Source organism: Homarus americanus, unplaced genomic scaffold (assembly GCF_018991925.1).
Source record: "Homarus americanus isolate GMGI-L3 unplaced genomic scaffold, GMGI_Hamer_2.0 scaffold18703, whole genome shotgun sequence".
Lineage (NCBI taxonomy): Eukaryota > Metazoa > Arthropoda > Malacostraca > Decapoda > Nephropidae > Homarus > Homarus americanus.
The window spans coordinates 6,456,828-6,471,313 of NW_024749779.1; the positions used below are offsets into that span (position 1 = coordinate 6,456,828).

At 41.5% G+C, this 14,486-nt stretch overlaps 1 protein-coding gene across 1 annotated transcript; it reads right to left on the reverse strand.

Annotated features, from left to right (window-relative positions):
• Nucleotides 1-6,526: 6,526 nt before the first annotated feature.
• Nucleotides 6,527-11,638, reverse strand: LOC121853883 (beta-1,3-galactosyltransferase 5-like). The gene is made up of 4 exons (XM_042348262.1): nt 11,555-11,638; nt 8,933-9,075; nt 8,468-8,764; nt 6,527-8,031 (listed from the first exon to the last, which is right to left on the reverse strand). Exons 1-4 carry the CDS (start codon nt 11,595-11,597, stop codon nt 7,474-7,476), a joined length of 1,041 nt encoding a protein of 346 aa, XP_042204196.1. The 5' UTR covers nt 11,598-11,638; the 3' UTR covers nt 6,527-7,473.
• Between the last annotated feature and the right edge of the window lie 2,848 nt (nt 11,639-14,486).

Genomic DNA, 14,486 nt, shown 5'->3' on the forward strand with positions numbered 1-14,486 from the left:
GGCACAAGTATTTTTCTTACATTTACTGGCAGACTACCCTGCTATGGAGATGGGATGCGGACAAATTCCCTCGAGGATAAAAAAAAAATGAACAAAAGCTCCCAAGAACAAAACCCCCTCAGTTAAAGTGCAAAGTAGGATAAAACCCCTTCAGTTACATTGCAAAATTGGTTAAGTTAGGTTAGGTTAGATTGGGTTGGGTAAGATTATGTTAGGTTAGGTTAAGTTAGGTTAGGTATTGCAGGTTTATGATATAATAAATGTAATATATTACATCCCACAGAAGTGTTCACAAACATGTCATTAAAAACGGGAGTGGTATACCAGAATCCTGGAGGATAGCGAATGTGATACCGATTTTCAAGAAGGGAAATAGATCAGTATCCTCTAACTACCGTCCAATTACTTTAACATCAATTGTAGGGAAATTGCTGGAAGCAATAATTTGAAACTCAATTCGAAATCACCTCCAGAAACACAAATTGAGCATTGATTGCATTAGACTCGCAAGTGGGCGCTCATGTCTGACAAATCTATTACGATTATGATTTGGTTTATCTCGACTTGAGCAAAGCCTTCGAGAGGGTCCCCCCATGAAAGACTAATGCATAAAGTGGAGGCACAGGGAATTGGAAATGTTCTTAATGGGAATAGGGCATGGTTAAATGACACGAAACAGAGTCCTAGGGAATGTTAGATGGAAATGAGTGGTGCTTATGCTGAGCTCCCAATTAGGTAGGAAGTGCATTTATATTATGTCTTGTATCTTTTATATGTAAATATATGTAAATAGGGTAGACTTACCTCGGTGTTTCTGATGGTACTTTGTCGCCCAGGATTTTATTCTTCAGCTGCAACTGAGTCTTTGGGAACTCCGAAAGAGTATTTCGTGAAGCCTACCCTACTTAAAGCTTGCCTTAGCAGTATATCACTGTTGTCCAGCTCTGTGTCTTTTGGGGTAAGCGTGGGCGAGACACAGAGCTGTGATAATAGAAGCATGAAACTTTCTTTATTTATTGTCAAAGAATATGTGCTGCCTAGCAACCATGCCAGTCAATGGATTGATAAAATATAAACAAGGAATCCGGGAATTGGCTGTATTTTCACGTTAGCAGAACAATATTTCATATATTGTTTTCAACACTGCTTATTCATTCATAATGATCCATATGTACCTTTCCCAGTGAAATTTTAAAGCAATAAAATCAGGAATGTCCCCAGCACTGTCTGCTGGAGGAACGTACAAAAGTGTCTCGAAAAGGAAACATCAGTTACAAATGATGCACCAGATATTGATGGGACAGCTTTAGTTCACATGTTATCACCAGGACGTAGGACTAACTGTAAGACATCTGGTCAATATGCTATTTTTATTTATTTTTAATGGGGAATAGCCCATCCGGGTACAGGTCATCAACCCACAACGGGGCCTGGGGGGCGAAAAAATAAGAGTAAACATAAATTAAAAATAGAGGAGAAAAAGACGATTAATCTACACCACGAAGATACCGGAAAACCAGCTTTTTGAAGTGAGACAGATTGTAAGAGTATGAAAACACAGAAGGAAGCAGAGCATTCCACAGTTTGGCTGTGTGAGGAAAGAAGGATGTACTATGATGGGTTATTCTAGTGTGACCGACATCCTTTGAGAAAGGCTGGGCACCACTGGCAGGACGAGTGTTACGAGCCCACGGCCTTGTCGGCGGTACACAGGATGCCAAATCCACTGAATATTTCCCGTTAAAGTACCTGTAAAAGAGAGAAAGTGAAACAACATATTGCCGAAGAGAAAGGGAAGAGAGATTATCAAATAAGGAGGAGAGTTATTAAGACCAAATGCCTTTGGTTCCACCCTATCTAACACTTGGACAGAAGAGCCATCCCAGATATGAGAGCAGTACTCCAAGTTAGGACGAATGAATCCCTTATAAACTTGAAGCAACTGCTCAGGAGTGAAGTAGCTACGACATCTGTACAGCATTCCCAGCTTTAGGGAGGCAGCTTTAGCAATGTTGTGGATGTGTGGCTTCCATGACATATTAGAAGAAATGTTGAGGCCTAGCATATCTATTTAAGAATTTGACAGTATGATTGCATGTAACGGCACAATTTGTATTATATAAATATTTACCCAAATGTATATTATCCATATATTCACCAAGTCATTCATCCATGAGTCTGAATCAATTGGTGAGTTGATATTTCCTCTGGGGAGCAGGCGAGGTCAAGCTTGGTCAACACATTTCAACAACAACCTGACGCGCATCCTGTAAGTAACGCCGGACAACTCCCTCTCCTTGGTGAGAGAGAGAGAGACTATCATATCACCTGTTACCCAGTGAGCGTCTCACTTTAGTGTTCTCTTATACACGTGTACTAAGACATTCCCCTAATCAGAGAAGGTACAATATACTCTCAACTGAACTCAGTACCTGTGAAACTATATTTTTCTACAATAAAGCAAAACCAACAAAGTGTTTACTTCAGCCCTGCCACTTATCAAATCAAGAACTAATATATATATATATATATATATATATATATATATATATATATATATATATATATATATATATATATATATATATATATGTATGTATATATATATATATATATATATTTTTTTTTTTGTGACCAACACATGCGTCCTGAAATATGATTGATGGGAGATCTATTTTGGAAAGTGTAATTAGTAAATACTGTATTAAAATTGAATTTAACCAAGTTTATACCATCCCATTTGGATATACTGCACAGATCCGCATTAATAGACGAAACGATATCAGCTCTAGAAACAGATCTAGTTTGAGAGTTAGGTGGAAGGGAAAAATGTGAAGAAGAGGGAAGAATAGAATCATCAGCATAAGAATGGATAGAATCAGTCGGCGTGTGAAGTAAATCATTGATAAAAAGAAGGAAGAGAGTAGGTGAAAAAACAGAACCCTGTGGAATACCACTATTGGTAGAGAAAGAGCGAGAGTTTGATCTCTCGACAACAACTGCCATGGATCGGTTCTCAAGGAAACTAGAAATTAGAGAACAAAGTGGGGAAGAGAAACCAAAAGAGGAAAGTTTAGAAAGCAAAGACTTGTGCCATACCCTGTCAAATGTTTTGGAGATGTCGAGGGCCACAACGAGAGTTTCCCCATAATTCGTAAGAGAGGATGACCAAAGATGGGTGCAATAGGAGAGCAGATCACCAGTATATCTCGCCTGGCGAAAACCATAGTGGTGATGCGACAAAAGAGAAAGGCGTTCAAGGTGACGGAGAAAATGGGAGTTAAGAGGGTTTCTAAAATCTTAAAGAGGGATGAAGTTAGGGCAATGGGGCGATAGTTAGAGGGCTGAACCGAGGCATGCTTCCAAGAATAAGGAAAAGTTTGGGTTTTGAGGCAAAGGCTAAAGAGGGAAGCAGGCACGGGAGCCATAATTTCCGTCTGGTCCATGCGTCTTACATCCAAATTGGATAACACAGCTATCAAACAGGGAGGTACTACCGCCTGGGAAGATATTGGAAGCATAATGTGCTGTCTAGGTGTAGACCCTGCTGCCATACGTCATCACGAAAATTTTGACCAAGTCCCAGGTTGCTGAGCTGACATTCTGCCTCATTTACACACACTTGTAGGGTGGGTCCCAATTGTTTCTCTTACTTTGACAGCACAACATACATATATCGTTTCTCACTCTTGATCTTTTTTTCTTTTCGTTTTTGTTTATTTATTATTATTATTATTATTATTATTATTATTATTATTATTATTATTATTATTATTATTATTATTATTATTATTATTATTATTATTATTATTATTATTATTATTATTATTATTATTATTATTATTATTATTATTATTATTATTATTATTATTATTATCGCCCCTTCCCCCCGCCAACCCAGTACCGATGTGGGAGGGTATAGGAAAGTGCATAGGTTCAGTCAGAGGAGTAGGAGTAGGAGGGGTGGAGTTTGGAATCGTCTAAGGTGGAGTTAGAGGAGAATAAGGTTCCAAAGAGATTGGCTTTATCAGGGGGAGAGTTGGCCTTTAGAGTTATCAGGTCGGGAAGGAGGAGGAAAAGAGGGAGTGTGGAAGTTATCACAGATGTTTTTGGTTAAGGACTAGAAGTATTTACTAGAAGAAGTGTTATAGTCAGGTTAGCGGTCTTTCTCTTGATAAAATTCCGCTTGGCCCTACGAAGAATAACCTTAAAACGATTCCTAGAAGTAATGAAAGAGGAGTGGGTAACAGGAGGAGATAGTTTCGTAACTTGATACACCCTATCTCTCTCCTTACATACAAGAGAACAGGATCGTTCAAACCATTATTGTAAAGTGAAAGTTTTGGTAGAAGATGGGCAAATGCACCCTTACCACCGAGTATAACCCCAGCAAAGCTGTCAGCACAAACCGAGGCGTCCTGAGTGGAAAAGCAACATTCATCCCAGGGAAAGCCGGAGAAAAATTATCTCAAGGATTACCAGAAGGGGGTCGGGGAGGTGGTCGTGCCCAGTTTGATTTAATAGAAATAAGATTATGATCAGAAGACCCTAAGGGGGCGGAAATTGAGTATGAATAGTGTGAGGGGTTAGAGGTAAAACAAAGATAAATAATGTTAGTAAGTTGATTGTGTCGATCTGGAACACTACTGAAGTAATTGTCTCATATATCAAAGCCAGGGTAGAAACTGTTGATGTTATATGGGACACATACCCAGAGAAGAGTCTGAAACAAAGTACAATTAAAAAAAAACACGGCATATGGAGTGTGTAAGCGGTTACTGACTAATGCCACACTTCCAGGAAACTAGCAAAGTTAATGAAATTCCTGTCATAATTTGTGACAGGTTGAGGCAGATGACAAAATACTCATTAGCACAGCATATGATAATGTTGTATCATTCGTACCTATTGACAAGACTGACATAGCACCCTGTACCCATGAGGAGGCAGATTTTTTTTTTTTTTTTTTTTAGGTTAAGGTGGGGAAAGGGTGGAAGGCATGCTGGGGCTCAAGGCACAGCCAGACATGAGGGATGGAGAAGTCACAACATATAGTCGTGGGGGAAAAGAAGTTTAATGATTTAAACAGAGGGGAACGACACCCCTTGTTTTACATATTACAGAGTTTGTTGCCTAACTAAGCTAACCTAGGATTTAGGATGAAGTTGCACAATGGTTACTTTGGTAGACAATGACTAGTTTGATTTTACAATTACATGTTTATTAAAATTTTATACTGTTCTACGTTGTGGACTTACTAGATTGTCACTTGTTAAATGTGAACTTATATCATCTAAGTTTTAATCTAAGGTGGATCACTGTGGCGGACATACTGTAGATTGATCGCGGGTTGAGTTGTTGTAATGCGGGCAGACTTCTTGGCCACCAGGCGTGGGGTCGCCTTCCGTTGATGTCTTCCCCACATAGGTGGTCTGGGCTGTGAGGGTCGTCCAGGAGCTTGTCCCTAACCTTCTTCCCTAGGCGATGGAACCTGACATTGAGGGCCTCTGTTTTATTTCTCAGGTGGATGGTTTCCACTGTCTCCTGGTAGGGTGACGCTTGGCCACTGGCTGACTTCAAACACTTGTTTTGGAAGCTCTGTAGTTGTTGTAGTCTGGTCTTCCCGAGTGTGACGAGTGGTATAGATGGGTACTCCAACACAGGCCTTACCAGCGTATTGTACAGGTGGACTTGTATCTTTTCAGGCATCAGTTTAAAACGATTAAATTTGACTGCAGCGTCTTTGGCTTTATTTAGACTGTCCTTCACGTGGGAAATGATGCCCGTCCGAGAGATGATGAGGCCGAGCAACCTGCCTTGTTTAGAGTACTCAATCTCTTTGTCGTCGATCATCAATGGCGCTGGCTTGAATTTGGCTATGGGTATGACCTTGAATTTCGTTTTGTTTGTTTTTATTTTCCATTTATTTTCATACTCCGAGATATTCTCTAATGCCCGAGTAGTGAGTCGCGCCATCCTTGCCGTGGACCTTCCTGGGCAGGTGACGATCTGTGTTACATCGTCGGCATACATGACGTACTCGCTGCCGGCTATTGGGGGTGGCAGGTCAGCCGTGTAGAGTGTGTAAATGGTTGGTGACAGAGAAGAGCCCTGAGGCACGCCGCTCGAGAGTAAAAATTCTTCTCCACAATGTTCTTGCATCTTGATTTTGCCTCTGCGGTTCGTAATGAAGTTGCACAGCAGGCGTGTCAGGTTTTTGGGAAGCCCCAGTTGTATGATCTTATACTGCAGCCCCGCGTGCCAAACTTTGTCAAACGCCTTGCTGGCGTCTCTCAGTACTACGTTTCACTGTAGGCGGCCAGTCATGGCGTTGGCGATCTGCTCGTAGGCCTGGGCTATGGCGGTGGATGTGCCTCGGGACTGGCGGAAACCGAACTGGCGGGGATTGTGCACGTCTTCGTCCTCTAAATACATCCGCAACCGCTTGCTTACTATTTTGTCAAGGATTTTGGCAGGTACCCCTAGCAGCGATATTGGTCGAAAGTCTTCGACTTTGTTTGAAGGCTTCCCTGCTTTTGGTATGAGGCGGATAACGGCGATTTTGAACATCTTAGGGAAGTATCCAGAGGCGAGGCAGGCATTGCATTTATGAGTAATCCTCTCTATTATGTTGTCGGGGAGTGCAGACTGAGTGAATGAAGGGTCACACTCTGGGACTTGAAGTTCTAGTGGTTACGTAGAGACAATCATCTCTCCAGTACTGGGTGTATGTGGTTCCGTTAGCCAAGGCCTGGTGTGAGGTCAACGACCCTATGGTTGATTGCACATGTGGGACGTAAGAGTTCCTCTTCAAGAATTGTTTGATGCTGTAGCACTTTAAAGTATGGGTGTATTCTGAATATATGTGTGAAGCATGTTACGGGTGTTGGTGGAGAAATGTGGTTCAACTAGCCAAGTCCAGGTGTGAGGTCAACGACCGTACGATTGATTGCACACGTGGGACGTAGGAGATCCTCTTCAAGAATTGTTTGATGCTGTAGCACTTTAAAGTACGGGAGTATTCTGAACATATTTGTTAAGCATGTTACGGATATTGGTGGAGAAATGCACTCATGACTCCTGAACCTAGAAAGAGTTATGAAAAAATGCGGAGCACCCGCCTGCCTGACGGGTCATGAGTGATTTTCTCGGTTTCTTGTTGTTGCCTGCCACTCGGCAGGTTAGTAGTTCCATCTTTTGGGTTTTGTGTATTTAGGATAATTAGGAGTAATAGTATTTTGTGGGTCATTCCAGACAGGCAATGATTGATCCATGTTCTTGTGTAGCATGACTAAATCAGGATTTCTATTCCTCAGGGATTTCCTCTGGCCAATAATAAATCCATGTTTCATGAACAACATTATTTCATATTTTGGTTTATTCTATGTGATTTAAAACAAATTCCATCTGTTAAATCCCTGTAATAAGGCATGCATTGATTTGTAGGACCTGGATTTTCCCGACAGAACTGAGTTACGAAGGAAACACAGTGAAGAAATGCTTGTAATGGGTAAGGAGTTTCAACCACCACGTCATTCTAGGTTTGTTGGGTTCAAACCAAAATATTTTGTCCCCTAACTCCTCCTCGTCGATGCCCTCTAATCTGAAGTATTTGTTATGTTTCATAGAGCGTCCGACACCGGCGGGTTGGGCTAAGACACCGGTAATATAAACATCGTCGACCCAGAGGAACCGGGCGGTCTTTGCAGCGTGGAGAAGACGTGACCCAAGATGTGTAGCAATAACCCACGCCCCTCCAGCACAGTAGGAAGGGTAGTTGAGATCGGGAAATTCCTCAGACCGCACGCACCATCGACCATCCCGTCTGATTTTTGAACTTTTCCAGTTGTAACAGATGAAACTGTCTGTGGTGGCGTTGTGTTTGAGAAATTTATTGAGGAAGAAAGTGTCGATAAGGATGTCGTCATCAGCGTGGAGAGTCCAGGGGACGTGTGGACAATGTTTCAACACCCACTGTAGCGACGCTAACGCCTTGTGGCTCAGCAGGTGGTATGCGTCCGTGTAGTTTCCCTGAACAAAAAAGAAAACACATAATAAGAGCCTTTTAGGTGATTGTTACCACATGATCAGAGCTTAGAAAACTGGGAAAATACTTATCGTGTGGACTATAGAGCTGTCTCCTTAGCCAAGGAATAAATTAATCATCTACTTGCTTTATTTCACAATTTGACGAAGATCCCATAAACTAACTACACAAAAAGTATTATAATAAAATTAGTGGGCGTTCAGTGGAGATACAGTCTACAGAGTGTAAACCTACATAATTCTGATATATTAAACGTTTATGTTTTTGTGATTTTGTCGTTTGACCTCATGCCCTAAGTATGTGTGGAACCTACGATAAAGAACCAGGGAATTAAGTAATTACTTCTCAGGTCATCTGCTTACTTTATTTACAGACAGACAATTCAACTACCATCCAGACGCAGCTAAACACGTTACCCACCTGCACGATGTCGCCGAATCGTCTGCTCTCGTCTCTGATTATTTTGCTTTCATAACTGTTTTTGGCTTGACCCACCATAAACACAACGCCCATCTTCACACCCTCGTCATGAACACCCACAGACGCCCACGTAGTTCGGGTTTCCATTCTCTTCATCACGGAACTGATGGAGGAGTGGACGTACGCCACAATGGTCAGGTTAGGACGCTTTCGGCAGAAGTCTGGCTCCTCGATTAAGAACTGAGGCTGAGAGTCAGCGGACCTGAAGTCCAGTGCGTTGTGGGCTGACGGTGGGACCTTTAACAGAAAATTATGATAATTTGAAACGTGGAAATGAAATAGAAATAACTTCTTATTATCCATCATTCAACATTTTTTCCGAAGAAGCTTCCTTGAACACACACACAGTATATATACCCACTCAACAGCACAGGCACATACTAATCGAACAGGTACAGTACTTACGTCACTGCAAGTTGTGTCATGATGCCGAGTGACAAGAAGAGTGAAAGACGAAGGCAGAAGATTGAGGTGGAGAGAGACAGCCAGTAGGACGAGCAGTACCACACACGGTAGAAGCAACACAACTCTCCTGCATGTCACACAACCTGCCGGCATACATCATAAGTTATTCAGGATAAACACCTTTCATATTGTCACACATGACTTGATATTAAGGGGAACACTAAAACGAAATAATCTTTATTTTTTGAAGAATTTTTCATATTTTTCTGTATGTAATTTAGACTTGAATTGTGATGTTTATGTCGAAGCTTAAGTGAAATTATCCTAATAGTTTTGTGGAATTTTTTATAAATTTTTTTAATGGATATTCCACCATTCCCGCATGGTGTATGAAATTTTCCTTTTAATACGAGTTTATACATTATATGATGTATAAATATAGGGCCAGTGAAAACTCTATGAAAATTAGTTTGTGAAATATTTATTTCATTACGCATCCAGTTTTGGAAGAATTTGATATTTACATTTGCTCTGTGTAAAATATATGATGAATAGTGAAGTGCATCAGGGTAAGTAGAGATAGACCTCCTCCTAAGAGGCTTTATTCAGCAAAGAAGTTTGGCACACAGATCTGTAACAAAAAAATAATTAGCCACATAATGCCTTAGCACATTCTCCTGAGCACACACACACACACACTCATGTGAGGAAGAAGCTTCGGGAGATGACATAAGACATGCAATGACAATGAAACTTAATAAGAGATTGAATGATTGTGCGAAGACACTTGGCGATGGAAAACTCCTTGCCAAACTAAGTGCAGGAGATGTTGTGGCACAAGAACTGAAGTATCACCCTCGCTGCCTGGCAGACCTGTACAACCGAGAAAGAACACACCGAAATGCGCATGAGCAAGAAGAAGCACAAGAGCTTCATCCGAACAAGGACGCATACCCAACTGCTTTCTCTGAACTGGTCAATTACATCACTCAGATGAAAGTTTCTAGTGAAGGTACTGAACCACCCCTTTTCAGACTTGCTGATCTGGTCACACTATGCAGACAGAGACTTGAGCAGCTGGGTGTTGGATCGCCTGATTTTCATGCTACTCGACTGAAGGACCAGCTGCTTTTTCACATGCCCAGCTGCAAGCTCATCACCAAAGAAGAGATATCCTACTGGTCTTTGAGAAGAATGTTGGCTCAATCCTGGCACAAGCAAGCAAATACGGTGACGCGATCCATTTGGCCAAGGCTGCTGGGATGATACGACGGGACATGCTTCAGCACAAGTCACACTTCAGCAGTACATTTCATGAAGTTTGCATTGAACAGGCTCTTCCACCATCACTGCTTCAATTTATATGCATGATCGAACATGGAGCAGATATCAAATCCCAACTCCAGCATGGCGCATCGAAGTCTGACCTTGCTATGTCACAGCTCTTACAGTACAACTGCTTTGCCAACTACAAGGTAGGAACACAAATCCACAGACACTCCATGGATCCATGAGACACCTTTTGCTATCTACGTCGGCATGTCTGTGTTTGCTAAGACAAGACAGAGGCAGCTCATCGACATGCTGCATGAAAATGGGGTCATCATTTCATATGACAGATTTCTACAATTATCAGCCCAGCTAGGAGAAGCACTTGTGTGCCAGTACGTGGAAGATGGAGTGGTGTGTCCACCAATCTTGAGGAAGCAGTTGTTCACGACTTCAGCAGTGGACAGCATTGACCACAACCCCACTGCGACTACGGCCAAAACGTCCTTCCATGGGACCAATGTGTCCATCTTCCAACATCCAAGCCCTGAGCAGGCTGGTGAGGAGCGTCAGCCACTCAGACGGAATGCAGATACGATGGTCAAGAAAGTTCCTGAGCTTCCAGAGGCATTCACCAATGTCCGACCAGCCGTTCTGTCAATTGGGGATGGATGGACGCAGAAGGAAGAGGCATGGCAGAGACGTTGGACGACTCTTCCCCCGATTGCGACATTCTGTTAGGAGCTGACCACATGTTCCTGTAAGAAAGATTGCAACCAAAGATGCAAATGCTTTCGCTCTGGACTTTCCTGCACAGCACTTTGCAGCTGCATATATGAACAGCACTGAATGCACAAAGATGTACTGTCAGGAGAAGCCACAGGAACCAGTGCTAATAGTGAGTACTTTTTTTTTAGTAAGTTCTTTTTTGTTATATTTTTTTACTAAAAGTGTTATTTTATGTGGATAAAATGTTACAATGGACTTAAAAGTATAAAAAATCATCTGGGCATGCTTGAAAACATACATATCGACACCAAGATCACTCAGATTGACCAACTACATCAATTTCTATAAGAAAAATCAACTTTTGAAGGTCAATATGGCGGTCATCTTGAAAAATGACCGCTATCTTAGATTTTCAAATGGCTAATCAGGCAGACTTGACTAGTAACCATTAGAGAATTACCATGCCAAATTTGGTGCTTGTATCACCATTTGCATGATTCTTTGAAAAATTGCATTTAGCTGCCCCACTACTTACTTTTATTTCCTGATTATCAAGTATTGTGTCCATGAGAAGCGTGTAACTCTTCCTCAAAGACAACAATTCAACACAGTTTTCTTTCTTACTTTTATAAATATGGAGTGTGAAGGGTGCTACAAGCCTGTACATCTGTGAGAGGTGCTCCTGCGCGAGTCACTAACGTTACACACACTGAGCAGCACTGGCAAGTGACATGTGTACCAAGCCCCATCCCTCCTTATCCGGGGTTCGTCATATCCTGTCTTTAGCAAAAACAAATGGTTACATATATGAATTGTTTGTGTAAAGTTACGACAGGGTTACTTTACTAAACACTTGAGATCTGATGTGATTGTTAGTAGCATATTATTGTTGGTTGGACTTGTCCACCTATGCGAGTTTTTACAGGATAAGAATTTTATGTAAGATTTGATTCTGCTGTTCAAAGTATTTTTTGTTCTCTATCACACACACACACACTGTTAAAAAGGGTGGGCAGCTTGTAGCCTAGTCTCTCCATGGCCAAAATTAAGCGCACATACATAAAATAATAATAATAAAAAAAATTCAGCTCTGTGTTGAAAACTGTGGTGGTGAGATTCAAGACAGTGACAGTACAAATATATAAGGAGAAAGAACTGTCCCGATTCGAGACAGTTCTTCCTTGTTATCTATTCGAAACTCTGGAATACGATCCATAGTTTGTCATATATTTGTTATCACCATAGGCGGTTATCTCATCCTGTTTACATTACTGATTTAATGTGTTTTTTTTTCCAGATAATTTTTCAGTATTTTTTTATTTCTTGATAATATTCAAACATTAATTTTAACACGATAATCATATTAAAAGTACTTATAAAATCAATGTCCGTGTTTTACTGTAGTCTGCTGCCCAAGACGAAAGATGGTATAGTGTTTTGTATTTAGTGCCTCCTAATTTAGACAATGGGGCCTCCCCTAATTTCAATGTTCGTGAGCATCCTCGGGGCTTTAGTGAGGCAAATAATATTTCAGCTCTCTATCATAAAAAACGCAACCGCGGTCATGCACCTCAAGGAACAGAAAACTAAATCCTTTTTATGAGGGAGGGGGGCCTACCACTGGGAGCCAATATCCCAAAATTCTACCCTCTTGTTACTTCTGGGGCGCATGCAAATTTTCATGCCAAACTTCACCTCTCTAGTTTAAAAAGTGTGAAAGTGTGTGTGTATAATAATAATAATAATAATAATAATTAACGGTTTATTGAAAGAGCATGACAGCCGGAAGGCTGAAAATATACAGTTACATAATTGGGGAATGGGTCTCTTGATTTACAAATAATATGCAAGTAACATAAGTGATAAAAATATGATATATAATAACTAGGTGAGGGAGAAGCTCAAACTACAGGGCATTTCAACATAGTGATAGTGCAAAAAATAAGATTGAATGGGAGTGAATACACTGGTTGATTACAAGTAATTGATAATTTTTACAATGGTTGGGATTGGGCTGTTCTTATAGCGATCAGTTCGTGCTCGTAAGGGCTGGATGCGGTTGTGGTGTGGAACAGCAATTCTCGGGCGAGGGATCTCGGGTGGTAGTAGGAGCCGGTGTCGAGGATGGTGTAGAAGCTTCTCACCAAATTTGCAGTTGAGGTCGTGGTGATGGTCAGTGAGAGCCGAGAGGGTCAGTGTGTTGAGCGCTTCTTGATATGTGGAGTAGGAAGGGGAGAGAATAATCTTGGATGCCCTCTTTTGCACTTTTTCTAGGTGTTTACGTTGTGTGGCATTCAGGGAGGAAGACCAGGTAGGGAAGGCATAGGTGAGCTTGGGAAGTATGAATGTTGAGTAAACACTGAGGAGCTCGGGGACAGGAACTCAGAGGGACCTGAGTCGGCGGAGGAGGTGGAGACGGAACTGGAGGATTTGGCAACTTCACTGACGTGTAGTTTCCAATTTAGTTTGTTGTCTATGGTGACACTAAGGAGCTTAGTGAAATATACAACCTGGAGTGTGTTGGGACCTAAAGTAATGGGGGGGGGGGGTCGAACAACTTCAGAGGAGAGGTTGATGTGCATAACCATGGTCTTTGTATGGTTGATGGTAACGTGGTTGTTGGTGGCCTAGTTTTGGAAACTGTTCAATAAATCCTGAAGGGCGGCATAGTCGGGAGCAGAATTGTTGACGCTGGTCCCAATGGTGGAGTCGTCGACATATTTCCAGCGAGCAGGGGTTTCTCTTAAGGCATCATTGATAAGCATAAGGAAGCATAGTGGTCCCATTTTGGTGCCTTGGGGGACACCACAGGTGAGTGACTGAAAGGTGGAGACAGCCCCTCGGAAGCATATAGCTTGGCGTCGGTTACTGAGGAAGTCTGTAAGCCACGGTATAATACTTCTTTGAAACCCGAGGTCGATAGCTTTGTTGATGATTAAATTGTGGTCGACTAGGTCCAATGCCTTAGTGAAGTCAATGAAGTCGACAGCTACAGATGTTTTCGTTTCTTCAGATGGCGGTATATGTAGTCGAGAAAGCTGACAAGACAGTGAGTGGTGGAGGAAGTTTTTATATTACCAAATTGCTGAGGATCTACGACTCCTGCAATATCAGCATAAGCAGTCAAACACAAAACTTTCACAGATTAAACTGGGTATTGGGGTGATTGTAATGGGTCGTAGCTGATTTAAGGATTATGGGCGGGTTGACTTGGGCACTGGTGACACATAAGAAGTCTTCAAGTCAGCTCGGCATTGAATGATATATATGGACACAAAGTAGTACCTTCAGCTGTATATTATTATATTACTCTTATATTACTCCATTAATTATGTATAGTAAAGTATTACAGAACATGTATTAATTCTATGTAATATTCCATTTATTGTGCACCATGTTATGTATATAAATTATCATATTTATACTTTATGTATTCAGCTTGTGAATGCTGGCATCTGTACATCCCAGCGCGCAGTAATACATAGATAGATGTGGAGAGGGAAGACAGAGTCGTCGTGGTGTGAACGCGAGCTTCTGCGTCCTACTGTATATATAT

Bases quoted from the DNA above. Each gene is read 5' to 3' on its own strand.
- LOC121853883 (XM_042348262.1), bottom strand. From the start codon at position 11,597: ATGTACAGGCTTGTAGCACCCTTCACACTCCATATTTATAAAA. The intron at 8,765-8,932 runs GTAAGTACTGTA...TTTCTGTTAAAG, and splicing joins ATGACACAACTTGCAGTGAC to GTCCCACCGTCAGCCCACAA. The intron at 8,032-8,467 runs GTGGGTAACGTG...TTTTTTGTTCAG, and splicing joins GATTCGGCGACATCGTGCAG to GGAAACTACACGGACGCATA.